This window comes from Anoplopoma fimbria, chromosome 13 (assembly GCF_027596085.1).
Source record: "Anoplopoma fimbria isolate UVic2021 breed Golden Eagle Sablefish chromosome 13, Afim_UVic_2022, whole genome shotgun sequence".
Taxonomy (NCBI): Eukaryota; Metazoa; Chordata; class Actinopteri; order Perciformes; family Anoplopomatidae; genus Anoplopoma; species Anoplopoma fimbria.
In genome coordinates this window covers 6176585-6200497 of record NC_072461.1, presented here as the reverse complement: position 1 = coordinate 6200497, position 23913 = coordinate 6176585, and the positions used below count along the sequence as shown (strand labels likewise).

The window sequence follows — 23913 nt, the reverse complement described above, 5'->3', positions numbered from 1 at the left end:
AAAACGGCCTCTAATCCACGCCCGTCCTTCTACAGAGTTAACTGAGCGGTCATTGAGATAAACAGAACTGCAGCCTCTCCCCTGTCATTACACTGAATTGCACGTCACACAAACAAAAATGTTTCTCTTAACTGTTTTACTGTTTTATAATGCTTTTATAGTGTTGCCAGATTTCTACCATTGTACTCGAACAAGCAATATTATATCACATTTTTTTCTTTCTACTAAATCAGAAAGTCAAATGAAAATCAAACTGAAATGCAGAGCTGGTATTCTAATTATTTTGATTCAAACCTTCAAACTTGTCCGTTTAACCAGGTTTCAATATTTTCTGGTGAGCAATGACGGTCCCAACAGAGTCCAGATTTAATAATGTGCTTTCGGATGAAGTCCAAGGATTATTTGGCATGTTCAACATTAGAAACTCAGACATCTAGACTCTAATGTAATGTTTCAGCAGTGACTTTTTTTGTATGATATAGTCTCAACATATGCTTACCAAGAAAATTTCAAGTGTTCAATATGCAGTAGCTTTAAACTTTAACGTAAAAGGAACATCATTTCAATGAATAATTTATATACATGCTAATAATGGGAGACCTTAAATGTATGTGTGTGAGCATTAAATACTAATGCTACAGGGCTACAGTACAAGCAGTCAGTCTTGTATTATAGGAGGCTGCTGCCCTCTTGCCTGCTGAAGTGTAATAGCATACAGTGGTGTTAGCCATCAGCTGCATTTACCTGAACTCAGAAAAACTGATGTTAACATCATTTCGGGGGAGGTTAGAACTATTTACAGGAGGCTGTGCATTAAGACGAAAAAAATGACTCAAAGAAAATATGGCTTCCAAGATCTAAAGATCAAAATAGGTGCCATTGAGAGTTTAACCAATGGATGTTGTGACAATTTATCTCTTTGTTTTAATACCAAGATAGCAGCTTATAGGATCTATTTACAATATCAAGTGAAAAATTACCCAATAAGGCCCCTCCCCACGCACACGCACACGCACACACACACACACACACACACACACACACACACACACACACACACACACACACACACACACACACACAGTATGAGCCAGACGGCCAGACATTGCTGAAATGGTGTATGTCTTTGATGACTTTGTCAAAACCAGACATGACAAACAATATGACAGATATCCATCGGGTGCGCCAGACTGTGTGTGTTTGTGTGTATTAGGATGGATGTGTGGATGCACTTGTGTGTGGATGCACTGTGTGTGGATGCACTTGTGTGTGTCTGGTGTGGAGGTAAATTTGGACAGACAGTGTGTCGTACCAGATGTCATCAGAGTGACCAGTGGTCCCGTTTCTTGACCTCTGACCTTTCCAGATGGTGACACCCCGCTCCCTCCATCAGTCTGTGTGTGTGTGTGTGTGTGTGTGTGTGTGTGTGTGTGTGTGTAAAAGTTTGACAGACTGACGGATGAGGTTTGAAGGATGTACCACAAGGGTTTAAATTAATTTAAGCTCTAATCTTACCGAAAATGTTCAGTTATTTATGAAAAGTTTGGGGAATCTGGGAACAATATAAAAAAATAATAAAAAATAATATATATATATATATATATATATATATATATATATATATATATATACTCCGGTGGAGTTATATTATGTATATATATATATAATATAACTCCACCGGACACAGAATACAACTCTTTTCACTCTAACAACTCAAATACATTGAGCATGAAATATAAAGCTTAAAAATGATGCTTGAGTTTACATAGAGCTCCATTTTAAGAATAATAAAAGAACCTGCTCCCTCTCCTCTACACTGATATATTCATTACTGTCATTAACCTTTCTGCTACACAGTCACCTTATCTAATTATCCCCCTGTTTCTGCTGAACACACACGTACAAAAAAACACACACCATTCTCAGCTGCTACTCCCCACACACCCCATCCCCACCTCCACTACCCCACATGTTGTTTGACAAATGAGTGGTCTCGCCTCATCAAGCACACGACAATGTAAACAGATGGGAGGTGGAGACAGGGACCCGTGCCAGCTCCAAGCACACACACATGCGTGCACAGACACAGACACAGACACACACACACACACACACACACTCAGTGAAAAATCCCTAACATATGTTGCATTTATTCAAACAGCCATGCTCAGAGACACTTGCAGACGCTCGGGGAGTATGGCTAACAGGAGGGTCTTTTAGAGCAGCAACCAAGAAAAAATTATCTGATTCATTGATTTGTCTCCTCCTTTGTGCCTCTATAATGGTGGTGCAGATTGCTTTCGTATGACTGATAGATAGATAGATAGATAGATAGATAGATAGATAGATAGATAGATAGATAGATAGATAGATAGATAGATAGATAGATAGATAGATAGATAGATAGATAGATAGATAGATAGATAGATAGATAGATAGATAGATAGATAGATAGATAGATAGATACATTTTAAGGTACCGATGTCTGCCCTCACCATAGCTTGTTAGTTTAACTTGTTGTACAAAAAGACACTCTAAGCAGTCAGTTGTTCCTTTTTTCCGGTACATTTAAAAAAAGCCTGTATCTTAAGCGTTTGTTAAGCTAACAAGACCGACACTAACCTCCACCCTCATGTCCAAATATGGTCACTTCTGGTTCCAAAAAAAAAAAAGATGGTGATGGCCTGAGGCACCCACTTTGAGCTTAGCTTTGGGTCTTCAGAAACCTATGTGTGACATCAAGGAGACAACTGCCATGTTTAATACTGTCTATGGTATGACATATAGATGATTTACTTCACTTCTAGTTCCAAATCCGCATATTGATGTTGAAAAAACATGAAAAAAAAATGACTGTAATGAGGAGTGATCAGGTAAACTGCAGCCAAGCCTGTGCAGAGTTTGAGGTCATTACAGCTCAAATAACCTCCGATAGCCCTTAACGTCATGTGTTTTCTTTGTGGCTATCTAGCAAATGTTATGTGGCCAGTAACTGGTCCACGGAGCAGGGTTTGGTTCTAAAATTGGCAGATGACAATAGAAACATTATAAGATAAGATAAGATAAGATAATCCTTTATTAGTCCCGCAGCGGGGAAATTTGCAGGCTTACAGCAGCATAGAGTAAAGTGCACACAAGAGACATAGTAGAAGAAAGACAAGATAAAAATAAAAAATGATAAATAAGCAATAAGAAACAGTAGAAAAGCAACAATAACTGAAATATTATATTTACAGACAGAAAAAAACTATTTTAACTATTATTGCACAGTGTAATGTATTGCACAGGTTTTTATTGTCATGTTTTTATTGTCATGTGTCATGTGGTCTGCTGGGAGCAGAGCTGGTTGTGCAACCTGACAGCAGCTGGAAGGAAGGACCTGCGGTACCTCTCCTTCACACACCGGGGGTGAAGCAGCCGGTGGCTGAAGGAGCTGTACAGAGCTGCCAGGGCGTCCTGCATGGGGTGAGAGGTGTTGTTCATCAGGGATGATAGCTTGGCCATCATCCTCCTGTCTCCCACCACCTCCACCGTATCCAGTGGACACCCCAGCACACTGCTGGCCTTCCTGACAAGCTTGTTGAGTCTCTTCTTGTCGGCTGCTGAGATGCTGCTGCTCCAGCAGACCACTGCATAAAAAATGGCTGATGCCACCACAGAGTTGAAAAAGGTCCTCAGGAGTGCTCCCTGCACTCCAAAGGACCTTAGTCTCCTCAGCAGATAGAGTCTGATCTGACCCTTTTTATAAAGTGCATTTGTATGATTAGTCCAGTCCAGTTTATTGTTCAAGTGAACACCCAGGTACTTATAAGATTGCACAATCTCGATGTCCTTTCCCTGGATGTTCACTGGTTCCGGAGGACAGTGTTTACCCCGGCGGAAGTCCACCACCAGCTCTTTGGTTTTACCAGAGTTGATCTGGAGGCGGTTCCGCCGGCACCATCCTATGAAGTCCTGGTTCAGTTCTCTGTATTCCCTGTCATCGCCGGCGGAGATGAGGCCGACAATTGCAGAGTCGTCAGAGAACTTTTGCAGGTGGCAGGTAGCAGAGTTGTATGTGTATGTTGTATGTGTATATTAGTTAGGTTAGAGTCTCACTATATTTACAGGCTTTAAACATTAACTTACACTTTATTTAAATCGTCACATACAATACATACATGAAGTTCAATCTCTGCATTTGACCCCATCCTTAGCATTTAGCAGCTGTGGGCTGCTGTTAAGCTGCAGCGGAGCAACTCTGGGTTCAGCTTCTCGCTCAAGGATACTTGGACCTTTAACCTGGTGGTTAAAGGAGGATTCGCTCTACCCCCTGAGGCTGAATGTGTTAATGTGCGTCCAGTAATAAGAATCCCACAATACTAATTTTACTTTAGATACTTAAATACATTTTTGATGATAAGAAATGTAATTTGAGTATCAAGAAATACTTTATAATGTTTATTTGTCATATTTTAGGTCAACACTTTTGAGCTTTCTAAGTTGCTTTGAAGCCTAGAATTTTTTCCACTTAGTAGTTTAAGGTCAAACTCACTCACTCATGGACTGTGACTAATGTTTGTATCATATATTAAATCTCCAAATAAAGATTTAATGTTTGATGTGGAAGAAACCAGTCGTTTGATGTTGTGGCATTCACACCATGTTTTTATTGATAAAGGGACTTTTAACACCTAGACACAGAGAGAGTTGCAAAGGCAGTGACTTTGTAGTTCCACCAAAAAGAAGATTAAAAGGTTTGGAAATAAATAGCTGAGCATCAAGTTATATGCTAAATGCAGATTTAGATATCTGGTGGATCTTGAGCTTTGAGCTGAGAGTCAGGTGTGTGATTACATCACAAACAGGACCGTGACCCATGTTGCGTCTGAAAAAGGTCTAAAGGGCTCAGTATGCAGCAAACCAACTAGTTTCTACAAAGCACAAAAAATCCAAGAAGGTATAAGTGTTTAAACTGGTTCCCAATGGACTCAAATAGGCATGTGAAAATACACTGTGATGTGATAAATTGTACAAATTGAGATTAAGATATTGACAGTCTCTCCTAAAGGACATTTGTGGCCCTAAACTTACACATTCAGTGCCAGAAGTAATTATGTGATAACTGTGATGCTTCCGTTCTCACCTCTGCCCACCTGGTCAATCACTGTGTGACCTCCGTGCGGTTGTCAGAATTAAAAAACACTATGTGAATGTACATTATAAACATATATGTACATATTTTTTATATTTGCTATGTAATCATGCGACTATGTCTCATTGGTACGTGTCTTTTGTTTATGTTTCTTCCTGCCATTCTCTTTCCTCTTTTCTGTTCTTGTATCTGTTCTATTCAAAATCTGAATTGAAGCTTGAAATGACAATCCTTATCTTTTATTTGTTTGAAAATTGAATACATTAAGTTTGATAAACAAAAACTGTCAGATACAGGTACCCAATTCCAAATCAAGAAATGTATCGGGGTGGGAAGTTTAAGATGTCTGATTTGAAGCATATTGACAATTTATACACTGCCCTTCAGCAGCCTGATAATTTTGAATGATTTCACGTTATTAATTAGAAATACCAATAATACATTCTATAACATTGTTAGTGACAATTTACCAGGATAACATGTACACATTTAAAAGGAAAAACAGTCATGTACTGTATATGAGGGATACAAATAAGGGCACTGCTTCCTGCCACATCCTTTTGATGCTTACCTAATTTTAATTACTCAACTCGGAAAATAAAATTACAGAAGTTATCTAAAGCATTTGTGCAAATTGGGAATGATCTGCTATATGTTCAACTCCAGTCATACAACATCTATAAGAAACAGTCATCCCCAGTTGGAAGTAAAATTAAAAGGAAATGTAACACTGTGGGGTAATATAACAAAGATGGTGGAATGTGACATTGTGACACACATCTCACACTTTCAAGTCTTTCTCTTTTCAGAAAACTGTGGAAATTAGATGTGGAAGGAACTTATGTAAATATGTGTAATAACATAATAAAAAATGAACATAACTTTCACATGGCAAGAAGTTTGCATTGACTTAAACATTCATAAATGAACTAACAGTTCGACTCCAAGTTGTGGCTGAAATACAGCTCAATATATCATGTATAAATAACCTTCAATGAAAGAAAAAAAAAGAGTTAAACGATGTGAGAGGTTGTGAGTATTCTGCTGGATCCCATGATAGTTTGCTCACTTAATCCAAATGTTTAATTGTTTGGGTTATTCACGACAATCATTTGTTCCTGTTGCTATACTTCTGCAGAGATTATGTCTCACTTCTGTTTTGGCAGTTTTTTGCATTTGTAGTCCTTAAACCACCTGTGATGAGGTCCAGCTCTGATGACTTTGATCAGTTGCAGCAGGAGAAGTTTGGTTTCTTCCTGGGAGCATCTAAGTTGGGCAGCGACTGATAGTGACTTTTGTCATCAAATGCAGCCTGTTTGGTTACCTGCCTAAGGGATGAAAAGAAAAGAGGAACAGGTGGAACCAAAAAATTAGGGAGGAAAATCTTGCACTAAAACACTACAGTACAGTATTAATATATATTCTTTAATCTAGTTGCCAATCATTTGTCCTCAGGGATCAACCAATTATATTACTGCTAACAGAGGTCAGCAGGGCAGAAGCTAAACAGACACAGAGAGTGCTTGAGGCGAACTTTTTGTTGTTTTAGGTTTTATGTCATGGGATTCTAAATAGAGAACTGGCAAATTAGGATAACCTATCATGTGTATTTTGAGACCGATATAAAGGTTCCTTGTGAAGGTTTTGACCTGTAGTAGCTCTATGAGGCTGTATATATGAGTGGGTCCCTGTTTCGTATATCAACAGGTGCCAGTAACATGCCAAGATATACTGCAATGCTCCAGCCAATGCAGGAAGGAAGAAGACTGCTAGGAGGCAAACATGGATGTAAACAATGCAGAATTTAAAAGATTCAAAAATTTTGATTTGCAAATGTTCAACATATACACAAGGATATACACAGTGTGGTTTGGTGGGTAACACTGAATGTAAACATAAGTTTTTGTTTATTTAAAAGAAAACTCCACCGTGCACCTTTAACACCCATGTTAGTTTTTCTTTGCAGCAACATTTTGTTCTTATTTTTACACACCAGAGGGCAGCAAAGGACACAATAAGGAGGTTGGCATGAAGAGCATCAAAAACTAACATGGGTGAACCATGTTAAAGGTGCACGGTGGAGTTTTCTTGTAATATATATATATGGTGGTCCTGATTTTTGGGGGGGAATTTACCAGTAACACAAAAGATCAACAATTATTTTCCCTCAGAGATGGTGATAAATCTTTCTCATGGCAGACCTTTTAACTTTATGGCAGCATTGTTCAACTTTAAAGTCCCACTAAGCCATCTGCCCTGGCCAGAACTAAATGAAAGAAAATAATTATTTATCAGCTGCACCTGTTTTAAACATCTAAAATGTCTACTTTATGGTACACAAATTTGTAAAGATTAAAATGTCTGCGTGAATCAGTTGTATCTCACCTGGCCAGGTGCAGCACAGCCTCCAGAATGTTGGAACCATCTTTGGCACTAGTTTCACAGAACAGAGTGTTGTATGTCTGTTGGGTGAATAAAGAAAATCATTAATCTTTAATCACATATTTTTGTTGAGTGCCAGTCATTACCCTACACCAAGCATCGAATTAAGAGTTATGATTTTGATTGACATTTGGATTAAACTAGGATAACAGATGAGTATGGTATGTAGGCAGTGTACCTAAAGTTCAGAGTTATTACAGTATAAGTAATGTAAAATAAACTGAAGGTGTTTATTTATCATTACCATGGCCAGTTTTTGTCCATAGCTGGTAGGAACACAGTTTGCTCCATCTTGTCTAAGGTCACACTTATTACCCACGAGCATGATGGGAATATCCTCCTGAGACACATCCTGCTATGCAAACAAAAAGAAAAAAGAAACATTGTAAACTGCTGTATTGTTGTACATACTTTGCAGCATGGTGATAACAGAATTTATGTGCTGAATGAATTTGAAAAAACTAAAACAACTGGTTTGATGTTAAGTGCCATAGAGTGCACATAGTGCATTACATCAGACAACACATGACATACACGTAAAGCATGCATAAATCCAAAATCACACAAATGTCGGCATTCCCACAGTTTAACAGCAGAGTACAATCCAATTAATGTACATCCAACACTTACATATATGCTGCATGTAAAAAGAGAGAAAAGAGCAACATCACTTAGTAAAATATTCAAATGAGCATGTGACACACTTTTACTTTTCACCCCATAATAACACGAACGCTGCCAGTACAAATTGTCATACAAAAGAGTGGCTGGATTTCACCTTCTCTATATTCTGCTGAGGTCTGGAGCGTCTTTGCTAAATACAAACAATGTCAGTCAACTATTTTTTAGAAGAGTATTGCATTACCTCAATCATGTCCACCCACTCTCGTACATCAAGAAAGCTCTTCTCACAGGTGACGTCGTACAGCAGCAACACACCATCGGCCCGGCGGAAATACGACTTCGCAATGCTGCGAAACCTGAGATGAGCGGAGAAAATGATTTAAGATATACACAAATATCTGAGCCTTATCACACTTATTGTCTGTGATACAGTACACTTATGCACAGTTGTTTGTGTATATTTGCGCATGTTATAATAAGCTCTTGAAATCACATCTATAAATTAATAGTGTGAGGCAACAAGCATATCAGATAAAACATTAAAATTTTGTTCACACCAACACACACCTCTCTTGTCCTGCAGTGTCCCATAGTTGTAGTAAAACAGGCTCTCCATCCACGACTAGAGTCTTCATCTGGAAATCCACTCCTGAACACACAAAGGAAACACAACCAACAGAACACCATACTAAGCTGGTTAAAAAAGAGTAAAGACACATCTAGTAGTAGTCTCAGCCTTGCTCAGGGGCGGTGCCTGTTCAAATTAACTGAATATTAACTGAAGCTAAGACTTCATGCCCCATGTGCAGAAATTAATTATTAATCAGTCAGCAGATAATTCTTGGTGAATAGTTTTTACTACCTTGATTTGACAGGTAAAGGAAGAAAGAACTAGACAACAAGCTTGTTAATTCAACATAAGATCGCCAAAGAGTTGGCTTTAGTTTCTGCAACTCACCCAATGTAGCGCTTGAGTTTAATTTGAATTCGTTCTTGCAGAGGCGAAGCAGGAAACTGGACTTTCCCACAGCAGCATCTCCAGCCAACACAATCCTGTAAGCCTTCTCTGATGTCATGTAGCCAAGGTCTGTGCTGTCCTTGTCCTCCTTCTGGAGAGGGGACAGAGAGGCAGAGCGAAGGCAAGGAAGAGTGAGGCATGCAACACTGTTAACTGGACTGTAATATCTATTCTGCACATTTACTTCATGTTAAATATATTTTGTCCTCTATTTCACTATTGTCGCTTTTCTTATTTGTATCTCTGTCCATCATCAGCTCTGTTCAGGGATGGAATAGAGGAATCTATGCCTCATTGCAGGTCAAGAAGTGTTATAACATACATAAAACAAACTCTAAAGCCCAACTAGCAACAGCAAGAGATTGCAATGTAGGAAATAAACATGTGTTTTGATAAGAAAAGTACAAACTGATGAGTTTGCTAAACTTGTTGCCATACAAGTGGTGGAGCTAAAACTGTAAAGTTTGTCCTGAAAAAATGCCAAATACAGATATTTCCAGATACTCCAGATAAATCGTCATCCTCTTGAATATCTACAGGCTATTTTATGAAAATCTGGCCATTCATTTTTCAAAATAAAAAAGGCAAGTTTGACATGATGGTAGCTCTATACTCTGTAATGACCATGAATATCAATACCAAATAAGAAATAGGCCAGTAGATGTCAGATCATCTTTTGGCAATCCTATGATTGTGCCATATGAAGCTTAGCGAAAGTTCAGACAGGGAGAGTAGCTTTACACTCCTGTTCATTCATATACTCATTCACTCTGTCCCCGTGAATACTCTATCAGGTGATTAGGGGGCGTTCACGTAAAAAATGAACCAACCAGTTTCGGCCACAGTTTCCTTTAGCCAATCACATCGTTGCTGTCAAACTTTAAAAATATGCTCTCTGCTGCGGTCAGTTGTCATCTCAGCATATTTCAAACGTGACCCTCCTCCACCCCAGTCACCGCCAGTCGTCAGCACAGGCAGCATTAGGATTGCAGGAAGTCCCTTCATCATCGTTAATCATGTCTGTATCTAGACTGTGGTCGTGCCTCCTGCTGTGGCCCTGCTGACACCCACTGCTACTACCCTTTTATTATTATTAGTCACATTACTATTACTATTCCCTGTACCATTACACATATTGGCTTTGCTTCCACATTGAAGCCCTTTTGCGTTCTCGCCTCGCAGGTTTCCACGAATCGTTGTGGTACCTGGACCGTGATGCCTCCTGCTGTGACCCGGCTGACACCCACTGCTACTTCGATTGTTATTATTAGTCACATTACTAATACTATTCCCTATATCATTATTTAAATTCTACTATAGTCATTGCTGCTATTATTATAAGTAGTCTTAATTTTTTCCTTCGTTACTCTGCTACTACTCTGATTATATGAATAATTTATGTCATATACATTGAATGTGTTGTAACTCTGTTATGTTGTTCATTCTGTACACATGACATCTATTGCATTCTGTCCATCCTGGGAGAAGGATCCCTCCTCTGTCGCTCTCCCATAGGTTTCTTCCTTTTTTCTCCCTGTTAAAGGTGTTTTTTAGTGGAGTTTTTCCTGTGCCGATGTGAGGGTTCCGGGACAGAGGATGTCGCATGTGTACAGATTGTAAAGCCCTCTGAGGCAAATTTGTAATTTGTGATTTTGGGCAATACAAAATAATCTGAATTGAATTGAATTGAATTGAATTGAATTGAATTGAATTGAATTGAATTGAATTGAATTGAATTGAATTGAATTGAATTGAATTGAATTGAATTGAATTGAATTGAATTGAATTGAATTGAATTGAATTGAATTGAATTGAATTGAATTGAATTGAATTGAATTGAATTGAATTGAATTGAATTGAATTGAATTGAATTGAATTGAATTGAATTGAATTGAATTGAATTGAATTGAATTGAATTGAATTGAATTGAATTGAATTGAATTGAATTGAATTGAATTGAATTGAATTGAATTGAATTGAATTGAATTGAATTGAATTGAATTGAATTGAATTGAATTGAATTGAATTGAATTGAATTGAATCGAATCGAATCACCATCACCATCACCACCACCAGTGTCTGGACTCCAGGGGGGATTGTGCTTTGCTGATCTCAGCGTTGGGCCCCTCTGATATACGGCTTGGCCATGGAGTCCAATAGCCAAAGACTTTGTACTATTCATTCTTATGCATGTGTAGTAAATTATTGTTACATTTAATTGAAGTCTCTCCTGATTGAACTGTCTTTCTATCTATCTCAGGTTGTGGTGGCGGAACACATCCCTCCTCCTATCTTCTATAAGATAACCTCCCCTCTTTCTTATCTTTCATTTCTCTCTTACCTGAACACTGATGGCACTCAGGGCTTTTCGTGTAGTTGGGGCTGGGGTATTGGTCACACTGATGGATTCAGATGGCTTCCAGTCCAAAACTGAACTGCTGTCTGACCCGAATGCTGACTCACTGTCCTGAGTCTCTGCTGGCTGGGATGTGGGCACACAGTAGCAAACATTAATACAACAATGTACTCACACACAATACTAACTTCTTTACAACATTACAGCCTGTACAGAAGCTTTAAACATGAGAAAGATGTCATAAGCTGGAAACTTGTGTCCTGCTTCACAAAGCATTCTTTTTTTTTGGAAGACTTTAAAACTGTTTTCAAAATGGCTTTTCTTTAACTTTATTCCTTTAGATTTTTTGATTGAAGCAGAGTCTGAAAGTGTTTAGCATGCAAACCCATCAAATCACATCTCTTGCAGACTCACAAATCAGCTGCCCCAGAAGCTATTATTTTGGGGCTAATGATTCACTTGACCACCTAACAATAGTGCAGCTGTATGAAATATTCTTCATATCATTAGAGGTCTCGGCATGACATTGCTGGTCTCTTAGTCAGCCACCTTGTTTCTTTCCTGAAATATTTATATATTCGATGAGTTTGAAATTTTGTGCAGACATTCATGTTCCCCGGCAGATACATTTTACTGACGGTGATCCGCTGACCTTCCATGAAGCACCATCATCAAGTCAAGTTTTCAGTTTGTTAAATATTTTAGTTTATGGCCAAATACGTGCAAATAAGCCTCAGCTGTAATTTGTGTTGGCTCTACTTAGAAGGACTGCAAAGATTAATTGATCAATTGTCAACTATTTCATTCTTCTGAAACTACTTTGATAATCAATGAATCGGTTTGAGTAACCTTAAAACATTTTTCTAATGAAAATTCTTTCAACTTTTCAAATGTGGATATAGTTCGGTTTCTGTACTCTTCTGTGACAGTAAACGTAATATCTTTGAGTTGTAGACAAAACAAGACGTTTGAGGATGTCATCTTGGGCTTCAGCAAACACGGAACGTCATTCCTAAAATTTTATAGACCAAATAACTACACGATAATTAGAGAAAATAATCAACAGATTAATTGACAATGAAAGTAAGCATTAGTTGCAGCTCTACTACTTAGCGTTGTAATTGTAAGCATGTTGCTATGATGACGTTGGGCTGAAGCCTAACAGAGCCGTTGTTGAGTGATTGTAGACTCTTAGACTTGTTTAAACAAATTTTGCATTGTTGCAGTATCGATGTGCATGTACACTTGTCTCTTATCGTCTCACCTCAGTGTCAGAGTTTTCTCCCGTGATGCTATCATTGTTGTCATGCTCCCCTTTCTTCTGCTCCCTCTCTTCCTCTTCCTCTTCTTCTTGACCTTTGGTCTCCTGCTCTGAATCGTAGCCTCCGTGGGAACCTCTGAGTGTCGACAGGCCGCTGTCCATGTAGATCTCAGGCAGGCTGTCCTCCTCGCACTCACTGCTGCGTCTGCGCCTCAGGCCTGGGTCACACATGGCCAAGGCCAGACTGTCACAGCTGGGTCGGCGGCTGTACAAAGGGAAATCATCCATACGCTGGCAGAACCTGAGGAGGAGGTCAGGAAATAAGCCACTCTGAAAGTTTAGTTTTCATTTTCCTCTGACTAAGTTTTGAGGTATCTGTCTCTGAGAGTTCTGGCGTGGTCCCAGCATAATGGAGCTAAACAGTTTGGACACATTTGTTCACAGCCATCAACATCTTTACTATTTCTTCAGTATAAAGTAGTCAACCACCTATTACCTCCATGGCTTTGTGGTGAGAGCAGAATCTTAGAGGTGATTGTGTTCAAATTTGGCCAAAAACACAACTACTGGCTATCATGGTGACCTTTTTGCCAAAGATGCATACCACATAACCACAACGTCCCAAGTTCAAATCCAGCCAGGGATCTTTGCTGAATCAACCCCACCTCTGACCCCTCACTGTATGCTAACCATTTAATTATCCTAAATCTATATCTATGCAACTGAAAATGATCAACTGTAAGTGCTCAACAATCCAGACAGTTTCTTAAAAGATGAATTAAAATGCTTTAGGAATATGAATATAATACCATGTATAGTGTATACATACTAGTAGCATTCAACCGAGGTGCAGACGGTATAGTGATATTTAAACACATATAAAGACTAAAGAATTCTAAACATTTTTTTACCATCTGCTTTGTTTGCGGGTCTTACCTATCCATTAGTGCATGAGTTGACGTGTAGCAGATGCTTTTACTTCTGCTTCTGTCCTTTATGTCTCCTGGGGATCCACCGTTACTAGACTGTACACAACAACAATTCAACATTAGGTTGCCATCATTTCATGGCTACCTGAAACTGACAAATAGTCAAACCCAAAGGGTGAAACAACTTCAGCCACTTTCAATTGGAAACTAAACTAGTTTTTAATTTTGATTATTGTTCTATTAATTGTGCGGCTTTACCCTGCTGGTTCTCTCCAAGGCGGTCCTCAGGCCATCGTTGCTGTCATGCAGCTTCCTGTTGGCCGTCCTATCCACACAGAAGTATAGATAATCAGTATTACAATTATTAATTCTGCAATATATTTCTTTTTTGTTCCTTGAATCAGAGTTATTTCTGAGTACAGCAAGATATCTTCCCATCTCTAGTATAAAACATTAACAATAGTAAGTATGTATGAAACTGTCTGACTTACTGCAGAATCTCGATCTGGTTCTCCAAGATGTCTCGCTCATCAGAGAAGTGTGTCATGAGCTCCTCATCTCTGCAGAAAAACATCAACAATATTTTGATTGTTATGGATAAAAGCCAAAATAGCCATCCCAGTTATCACAACTTGACTTGTGAAAATCTATTTTTAGTGTCTCAAAGGACATCCTGCACACATGGCCTACACCAATTCACTGACTTTGAAAACTGAAAAATAGGATGAGAGACATTTCATCATGGTTCTGTATTCCAATAATAGTAAGTAAAACTATCACATCAGATCAACTGATTTACTCAAATACCTTAAACCTCATTTATGACTAAAATGAGACACCTCAAAGGAGGAGGAGGCAGATATCATCCTGCTGGTGGCCCTGTTGCTTCTGTCGCTAAGTAACGCCTATGAAGAAGTTATTGTGTGTGTGTGCAGTCACTCCAGGATATCCTGTTTCAGCTGTGAAGAAATTAATACACCCCCCCTGGAACCAATGCGCCGCCAGAGGGATGGTGGAGGCCTCTGTCTCTTTGTCATTCTTTGTTGCTCTGCAGAAAAATATCTCAACAATGGGGTCGTTTGATAAGCAGATTGAGGCCAGACTGATATACCTGATTCTTCTAAAGATAATGTTTTTATATCAAAAATAGGTTTGAAATGGATGTAAGTTGGAGCTATCTACATGTGAGGGAGAATATGGTGCACAATATCTGTTACCCTAAAGTTCACAAAAATCTTCAAGAGATATGAGAAAATAGAGGAAAAAACCTGTTCTGCAACCCAGTAATTGTAGGTTTAGACTTTCAGAGTTTACACTGGAAGCTAAGAGTGTGTACACATTTAGACAGAGGTAGTCTTATGAAACAATTGCATTTCCTTCTCACTGTGAGAAATAAAAAATAGCATCCCCTAATGTATTATCGGCAGAGAAAGAGATGCCAAGGCCTATTCAACTGTACTTCACCTTCATCTTGCAAAAAACAAAACAAAAAAGATAGCAAAAAAGGATTGAAACTAAACTCAATATGAGTCAAGATAAATCCAGTCTAATGACCGAAACTGAAATTTCAAGAAATTAAACATTAACCTGAAAAGTAACCTGATGAAGGTCTGTGAACTGAAACGTAGTCACCAAATACCCTTAATAAAAGTGAAGAAGACGGTGTGCGGGAGTTTCATTGCTCTAAGAAATTAAACATTTACACACAGCATACATAAGAGAATCAAACCCATATCAAACTTAAATAAGATCACCGTTCAGAGCTGATGCTTTGATCGGTCAGCTCCGTCTTCAGCGAGTCCATCTCACTGCGCAGACAGGCAACTTTGGTCTGAGACTTCAACAGCTCCTGTTTTAACCGCTGGTTCTCCTGCAGAAAGAAACAGTCTGAGTAGCTTGTAAAGTAGAACCTGAGAGAAAAGTAATAACCCAGTCTTTTACAAGATATACCAACATTTATCAATGAGTGGAGGAACATTCAGTCTCACCAGTGTTAGCTCATTTATCTTCTTCTTCAGCGCAGGACTCTCGTCTTTCACAGTGATGTTCTTGTACTTCTCTTCTATCTGATGGACGAGTTCACACATTTAAGATTAAGGTTATTTGACTTGAGTCCAGCGGACATTTGTGTTTTGATGAGTGAAAGACTAAATCAGTCTCGGTTCAGCTTCTTGTGAATGCAGTCAGTGTTGTTCATACAGGACTCTATTTACCACAATTAGGCAGAACCGTGTTTTTCCCAAACATGCACATTACACTTAACTTTTAAGAGGCGTTTTTTTGTTTGCATTTAATTATTTGAAATGTGAGCTTCCCTGCAGCAGTGCAGTCTTTATGAAGCCTGAGCCCTCATGACATGACATGACTTGTTCTTTAAGACTCATCTGATGTTAGTAATGTGCAGCTTAAATTTTTGCAGACATATCTCTAAACTGACATTTTATTATAATGCACCTATTAAGCAAAGTTAAAAAATGCAATTAAAAAATGAATTAGGTTAGAAAATATATAATTTGCTTATTATCTTCTTACTATACATAACACTGAGCAGAATCTAGTAAGAGGGCTGTGACTGCTGGAGTCTTTATTGACCTACAGTGTTGAATGTGTGTTGTAGTGAAAATCAAGTACAGTCAAAGAGGTGAAACATTTACCATCTGCATCCTCTGGATCTTACACTGCAGCTCACACACTTCAGTTTCATAACTTCTCCGTAACTCGCTCAGTGCGGCCTCTGTTTGCCTTTTCTCCTTCAAAGACACAAACAAACGCAAAAACAATCAAAATACATAAAATTATAAGTTGATAGATAGCAGTTTATGAAAGTGTGCATGTGTGTTTGTTCTCTCTGCAGTTATGTCATTTCTGTGACACATTAATCTGTGACTATTTTAGGGCAGGTTTTGACCAATGACGGGGGCCGCTGGGGAATCGATATCAGCAACTGTCTATCTACAGTTTCTAAAAATAAAGTCCTCTCTTATAGGTGTCAGAACATGAGTGCATGCACAAAACACAAAACAAACAGCAGCTCCCAGTTAGCTAAGTCAGTGAAGCACACTTACATAAGTTTATACACACAAACGGTGATAAAACAGCATTTATGTTCCCGGACAAGCTTTAAAGAAACTTCAGGGCCAAAGATAAGATTACAGATAGAATGAATACATGTTAAATAAATCACACGGTCTGATGCCTGTCCCAGCAAGTGATCAGTACTGTTTTCACTTTTCATTTGATGTCACGGAAAGCTAAATATTGTAATCAAATATTTATCATTTCACACACCGTACTGTTTCACCAGTTTCCAGCTTTCCTAGAAACTCACATAAAGTAGTTTATAATTTGTGAAAAAGATTGAAAACAAGGCTAACAATACAGAAAAACTTTGAAATAAAGAATTCAAAAGCACATGCTCCAGTTATATATGCCTGCTTCAATAGTGACAATGGTCAGTAGCACACAATGACAGATATTGCCTCAAATCGATGCCTAAATGTTACTTCTTTCATTTTGGCCATACATGAATTTGCATATTATTTGGAGCCACGGTGCTGGCATGTAAGATTCTCTGTAGATATTTTCATCAAAAATATACCCAGCCATATCACATTAAACGCTGGAGGCTCCAGCATAATCCAGCACTTCCACCTATCTATATTTTCATATCAGGGATCCACAGTGTTGTGAAATCCAGCTGATCTGCAGGCGTGTCTGTGTTTGGATGAGTAATCTGATATTCAGCCGCGTACGTTTGTTTGACATGAGGGAAGAGCTGAACAAACGCACCCTGCTTATCGTTTTTGCCTACATAAACTCTAGGGAAACAAACACATGAGCCAGGAATATTAAAACGTGCTCAGAGAGTGATGGTTTGGGGTTTAAGGGGGTTTTATGTCTGAGTTTTGTCCCACCTGCTCTCGTGTTTTTCTCTCCGCAGCATGAATGCGCTGGTCCATCTCATCTTCCATTTCACTGAGCTGCATAGATGCCTGGTCCTGCGCTCTGCAAAACAATAACAGGATCATTTCACCATCCATCCATAATCTACTGTATACTCACCAATCCTACTAATATAATAAAAATCAAAAATAACCTACTGGTAGCTCTCCAGTCTACTGAACACTGCGGCCCCAACAAGACTCTTTTATTTATTAAAGATCAGATCACTCACTAGCGAAGCCTTAAATACTTTCAACATGGTCTGGATATGATGGGTTTATGTGAAACATGACTTAAACCAAATGTTCTCTTACAATTAAATGTTGCTTAAGCTGCTTAACAAGATACAGGTGTTGCCTTAATCTATACATCAATTTAACCTGGTTGCCACATTATTCAATGCAGATAAATCATGATAATAATGAGATGCTGGTCATTGTTCTTGCTGAGTCTTGGTGTTGCATTTGATCCTTCCTTCTCTTTTAATCAACTCGTAAAGAAAATAACCAAGACTTGACTTTGAGCAGAGTTGACAACACAAAACTCAACTGGCAGATAAGCACGCGGAGTGAATTTATAAAGTGTTATTATCAGCATCATTATTACCTTACAGTAAATATAAGAATGTTATTATGTTTAGACACATTCTTATTTTTTGCAGTCCCATTGTCAACAAGAAGTACTTCTCTTTTATATCCATATCTTATCAAATGCCATTACAGTTACTTAAAAAGCAGCTTGTCTTTAACCAAACTGTATTAATCTAATAAAAAGGACACCAGTAGAAAATATAACTTTAACAATGAGACTCCACAATTCTGTTTCACATCAATGTCAGATAAAAATCTTAATTTCACTTAATTTGTATCATGCAAATGAGTGTTTATGTGTGTGTGTGTGTGTGTGTGTGTGTGTGTGTGTGTGTGTGTGTGTGTGTGTGTGTGTGTGTGTGTGTGTGTGTGTGTGTGTGTGTGTGTGTGTGTGTGTGTCGTTCCCCACCGTTTGATGGCGAGAGCCAGGTTCTCCATCTCTGAGTTCTGCTGTTTGATCTCTTTGGTGAAGTTTATGATGACTTTCTCAAACTGATTTATCAGTCTCGGCTCAGTCAGACTGATGTTCTGGTACAACGTAGCTGCTTGTTCATTCCTGGAAGACAATAAGGATTTGACATCAGCTTTGTTCTGTAGTACCAGCATGTGTGACAATAAGGCTTTGACATCAGCTTTGTTCTGTAGTACCAGCATGTGTTTCTGTAATGTTTCCCCCAACAATATTTTAGGACTTTAAAGAGTTTAGAATCCTGGTTGTTCTGTTTCAGACATAACTGTTTTTTTACAATTTTCTTTTCTATAATTAAAAAGAGAGAGAGACATAATGACAGAGCCAGGCTAACTGTTTCACCCTGTTTTCAATCTGTATGCTAACATAAACTAACCAGCAACTTGCTGTAGATTTAGGCTACTCTACGGACATGATACTCTGTCTTTAATAACTCTCTGCAAGACAGCAAATAAGTATCGTACGAAAGCCTGTGCTGCAGCCTTCCTTAATTGGTCATTAGATCAGAGCCACGCTCTGTGGTTAGTTGCTTCTCCCTACTAATCGTTGCTTCCCTTGTTACCATTATTGACCATGTGTTAACTTGTTGCAACCAACCAAAGGCGACCATGCTTTCGCCATAAGGACCACTCGGCTTTGGAACGACCTGCCGGAGGAGATAAGGCTTGCAGAATCAGTAATCTCTTTTAAATCACTTCTTAAAACACATTTTTCCAGAATGGCTTTTATGTGATGTCGTCATTTTATTGTTTCATTTTCATTTGGTCTTAGTATTTTATCTTATATTTGTTTACTATATTTTACCTATTTCACTTGATTTTATTTATTTTGTTTGTTTATTTGATTGTCTCTTGTTATTTCATTTTGTTTCTTTGTTTAGTTTTATCCTAATGATTGTTTTTAATGTTTCTTCTATTGCACTGTTTTGCTGGCTTGTCTGTCGAAGCACTTTGTAAACCTTGTTTTTAAAAGGTGCTATATAAATAAAGTTATTATTATTATTATTATATGTTTTAACTTGTGCTCATGCTAATGTTGTTGTTTCGGATTTGCCGTTTCAGTAACTGTTGTGAGGTTAATTTACGGTGCGGGAGACATTTTCTTTGAAACTTTAATTTGTCGACCTACTAATATTCTTATTTACTGATATTACTTGGAGACACATCTTAAGCATGTTAGTTGTAAAGCTGTATGTAACCTTAATGCAATACTTCAGTTATTCATTGATAGTTATTTTCTGTTATTTCCAGACCACACACACATCAACACATTGGAAATGTAGCCCATTGTGATATTAACTTTCAAGGTGAGTCTTCAACCATTTCATCATTGTCCAATACACTAAAGATGCAGTGATAAAAATGGACCAAACAAATAACTTCATAGCTATATGTGATGCACGCCTTGTTACAGTTAATTTACCAGAAACAGCATAACTACATTACAGCATGCACCAGAGTTCCCCCACAAAACCATACAGAAACCATAAGGATGTGTCAAGTTGAAGCTTAATCACACACTTAACCCCATGTATGCATATATAATTCGTACTGAAATCATTGTAATGATACAGTGATAAAGCGCTGTGTGTCACAGCACAGTAGTAAATGTGGATTAAATACGTCTACAGTGTGTTTGCTTTCTGACAGGGTGGACTGGCTGTAATGCTAAAGCATATAGACACTGCTGCCTGTCTGTCAATAACTCACAATGACACACGGTGCGCTGAAACATCATACAGTGTCAAACACAAACTGATCATAACAGAAAAACACACACACAAGCACGGAAAGTTGAACATAGAAACTGTTGCTAGGTTGTAGTTGATTTGATCATTTGTTCAGGATCCTTGTTTAAGTCGTGGAAAACAGCTCTACCAACAAGAAAATCTTAATCATAAAGTTTTGCAGACAGAAAGTGCTAGTTTTTTGTTTGGGTTATTCGTCACAGAATTAGAGTCACAAATGAAAAAAGTGACAAGTGACCCACATATTGCAAATAAACTCACTGTTTTACTGTGCCAAAAATGTTTTCCTAATTGTATTTACTTCAAGTATCTCTCCTGATTTCAACAAAACCTTAATTATTGTTCCTCTTTGTTAGGGAGGTGCCTATTATGATAAAGCAAGGATACAGAAATACTTGAAATGGATATTTAGCTTTTCTTTAACACACTCAAAAGCCTGAATCATAATTCAAACCTCTGAAACAGCGCCATGATTTGGTGCTTTTGACTTAAAGACATAATTTATATTCTTACAAAACATGCTGTATACGTAAAAACAAAAGGAATATTTCTGGAGCATTTAAAATAGAGGACATCTTGTGCAGAGGAGCTGTCTTCTTGCCACAGCTGAATAAAAAGTCCCTGCCTCAATCAGCTGAGAGATCCAAATCAAACACACTCATTACATCAGCACCAGTCAGCAATACAATTATTAATAGGAATGTAATTGATTTGTTCCTCTTTCCTCTCTATTTCATATTCAGACAAAATCTTCTTTCATTCCCTGAAAAACAAAGACTTGTCTGAACTGAGCTGTTTTCCAACTTGCCATTTCTCAGCTGACTGCTGTAACAGTGACTCAAACTGCTCGAAGATAAGAGAGTGTTTTTAGCAGACAACACCACTGTGACAATCAATGTCCAGATGTCACAGCAGAACAGCAGCACGAGGACGAGTCCAATGCCAGGCCTGAAGGAACGAGTTTAAAGAAAAGACTATAATAAGACTTTAATTGCATCATAAGTGAATTAGATGTTGGATTAGATTAATTAGAAATGGCCTTAATCTTCATCAGTCAGTTTTGGCTCATAAAGACACAAAACTGTATATTTGAGTCACAACTGAGTCTTAATAGTTCATCCCTCTCAATTCATACAAAGATTCAGGAAGTATCATTGGAGAAAAGGTCTCTACAGAGAAAATGCAAAGCGATGACATTTGGAATAAAAAACTCAAACAGTACTGTGGCTTACATATTCAGAAAGAATCTAGAAACTTGAAAAGACCTGATAGAGAAAATCATGGCTAGTCTATGTTAAGGTGCTAGACATCTATACATTATGTTATAAGTATGTTTGAAAACACCAATAAGGAATAGTAGGCCTAAGTTGTACAAAGGTGCAGGAAAGAATGAGGGTTGCATTTTAAAAATAGTGTCTCAAAATAAACGCAAAGTTAGAAATAGGCTTGACATTAACTGAAAAGTGGTTCACTGTGAATTTCCTTTAGTTTTGGTTCAATGTAGGACCAGTAAGTCTCTCTAGAAATGAGACATGTCATGATAAAATGTAATGATAATATACCATTCAGTGAGTTTTAGTTGTGGTTAGTAAGAGTACAATTTCACAATTATATAGGTTTTTATCTCACTCTCCTAAGGATTTGGACTACATGATTACGCAAAAATATAAAACATGTTAAATTAACAGATGTATAACCATATACCAAGATATTGTTTAGAACATTTATTTATTATTCTCATTATTCATAATTGGTTTACTATTGTCAATGAATCGTTTGATCTATAACATTTCATAAAATGGTGAAATATGTCCATCATAGTTTCCCATAAATTTCTTCAAAATCATCTCAGCAAAGAATCTTTTGGGTAGACTAATGTTTGCCGTTTTTTTTCCTGAAAAATATCTTAAACAGCTATTATGAAATGGTTGCCAACTATTTTTTTCTGTTGACTAATCATTATACATGTTTTAACTATTGAGCACCTGCAGGTTTCATTCTCCACACATCTACTTTGTAACAGATCTCATCCTAATTGGAACAGATATGATAACTTATTCATTCACATTTGGGCTATAATGAGATGCCTTCAGGTAAAACAGACACTCGAGATAAACACATGTATAAAACACAGTCTCTGTCACTGTTTTCTGAGCCGAAGCAAGTTATTCAAATAGCATGGCTGCAGGCAGGGGCGCCGCTAGGGATTTTGGGCCCCATGAAAAGAATCTTTACAGGGCCCCCAACACAGCGGCAAAATTTTTTGATGCTATTTTACATACAATTATGCATTTTAATGGTATTTTTGACTATCATTACCATATTTGTGAAAGAAAAAACATGTGTGATTATATGTTAGTTAATAACTTAGTGTCATTATTTTTTCTGTATTATAATTTCATCATCATTAGGGGCCTCTCTGGGCCCCCCTCCATCATGGGCCCCTAGAATCCGTCTCCTTTACCCCCCCTTTTCGGCGCCCCTGGCTGCAGGTGTTGCATAAGTGGTTTGTACGGTTTTTAATGTCATGGATTTCTCTTTAATATGTCATTTGTGGATCATGATGTCTCGCCATCACCTTTACTTAACCTACACTGCTCTCACTGTTTTGAATACATTCATATCATCTAAAGAATTTCCATATTTTAAGACCATCAGTACAGCACCACCTCCCTGTGTGCGCTCACTTGGGGATGAACTTGGCCTGCTCTCCTAGTCTCATCTCGAAGTTCTCCCAGGCGGCGGACACGTCTCCTCCGTCCGACTCCATGTCCTCTCCGTAGCGGTCGTGGAAGCCGCTGATGAACTCCAGCAGGGTGACGGTCCCGTCGTTGTCCACGTCCAGTCGGTCAAATATCCCGTCAGCCTCGGCCTCGGACACCTGCAGCTCCGCACAGATGGTGAGGAACTCGTCTCTCTCGATCCGCCCGGAGTTGTCCACGTCGTAGGCGTTAAAGAGGACACGCAGCCGGTCCTGCTCCTGTGCGCTCATACCCCTGATCCGGGGAAGAGGCTGGCTGGAAAAAGGAGAAGGCGTTTCAGTGAAATAAGGAGAAGCTAGACGAGCAAACCAAGAAACCCTACAAGTTGTATTCCAAAAACTCCCAACTTCCAGACTTCTTCGCTCTTATCCAAACGTTTCGACAGCTGTTACGCGTTTACAAATCGTCTGATCGAGGTAATCCATTTAAAAAAACCATTTAAAACGTTCAAACGTGGACGCTTCGGCTGCTGTATTGTCTTCAACAAATAATGAACCCTGTTGGTTTCAACCAGTAGTCAGCTGGACGGACAGAAAAGCCGCTGTGTCTGACTCAGGTAACGTGCGAGCCATCAGTGCCTTTGTGTGTGTGTGTGTGTGTGTGTGTGTGTGTGTGTGTGTGTGTGTGTGTGTGTGTGTC

The 23913-nt window shown here is 38.4% G+C and overlaps 1 protein-coding gene across 1 annotated transcript; it reads right to left on the bottom strand.

The window, feature by feature from the left end:
- Positions 1-6183: 6183 nt before the first annotated feature.
- rasef (RAS and EF-hand domain containing) lies at positions 6184-23504 on the bottom strand. Its single transcript, XM_054611524.1, has 17 exons — positions 23200-23504; positions 18706-18852; positions 17679-17769; positions 16419-16514; positions 15753-15830; positions 15519-15634; positions 14256-14324; positions 14023-14089; positions 13772-13860; positions 12839-13136; positions 11560-11700; positions 9159-9309; positions 8768-8849; positions 8442-8556; positions 7821-7928; positions 7520-7596; positions 6184-6462 (listed from the first exon to the last, which is right to left on the bottom strand). The coding sequence occupies exons 1-17, from the start codon at positions 23502-23504 to the stop codon at positions 6360-6362; spliced, it is 2133 nt and encodes a 710-aa protein (XP_054467499.1). The 3' UTR covers positions 6184-6359.
- Between the last annotated feature and the right edge of the window lie 409 nt (positions 23505-23913).

Excerpts from the sequence above, each read along its gene's own strand:
- rasef (XM_054611524.1), bottom strand. The coding sequence starts at position 23,504 with ATGAGCGCACAGGAGCAGGACCGGCTGCGTGTCCTCTTTAACGCCTAC. Across the intron at positions 13,861-14,022 it reads CCTTGGAGAGAACCAGCAGG|TCTAGTAACGGTGGATCCCC; the intron begins GTAAAGCCGCAC and ends TGTTGTGTACAG. Across the intron at positions 8,557-8,767 it reads GACACTGCAGGACAAGAGAG|GTTTCGCAGCATTGCGAAGT; the intron begins GTGTGTGTTGGT and ends CGCTCATCTCAG.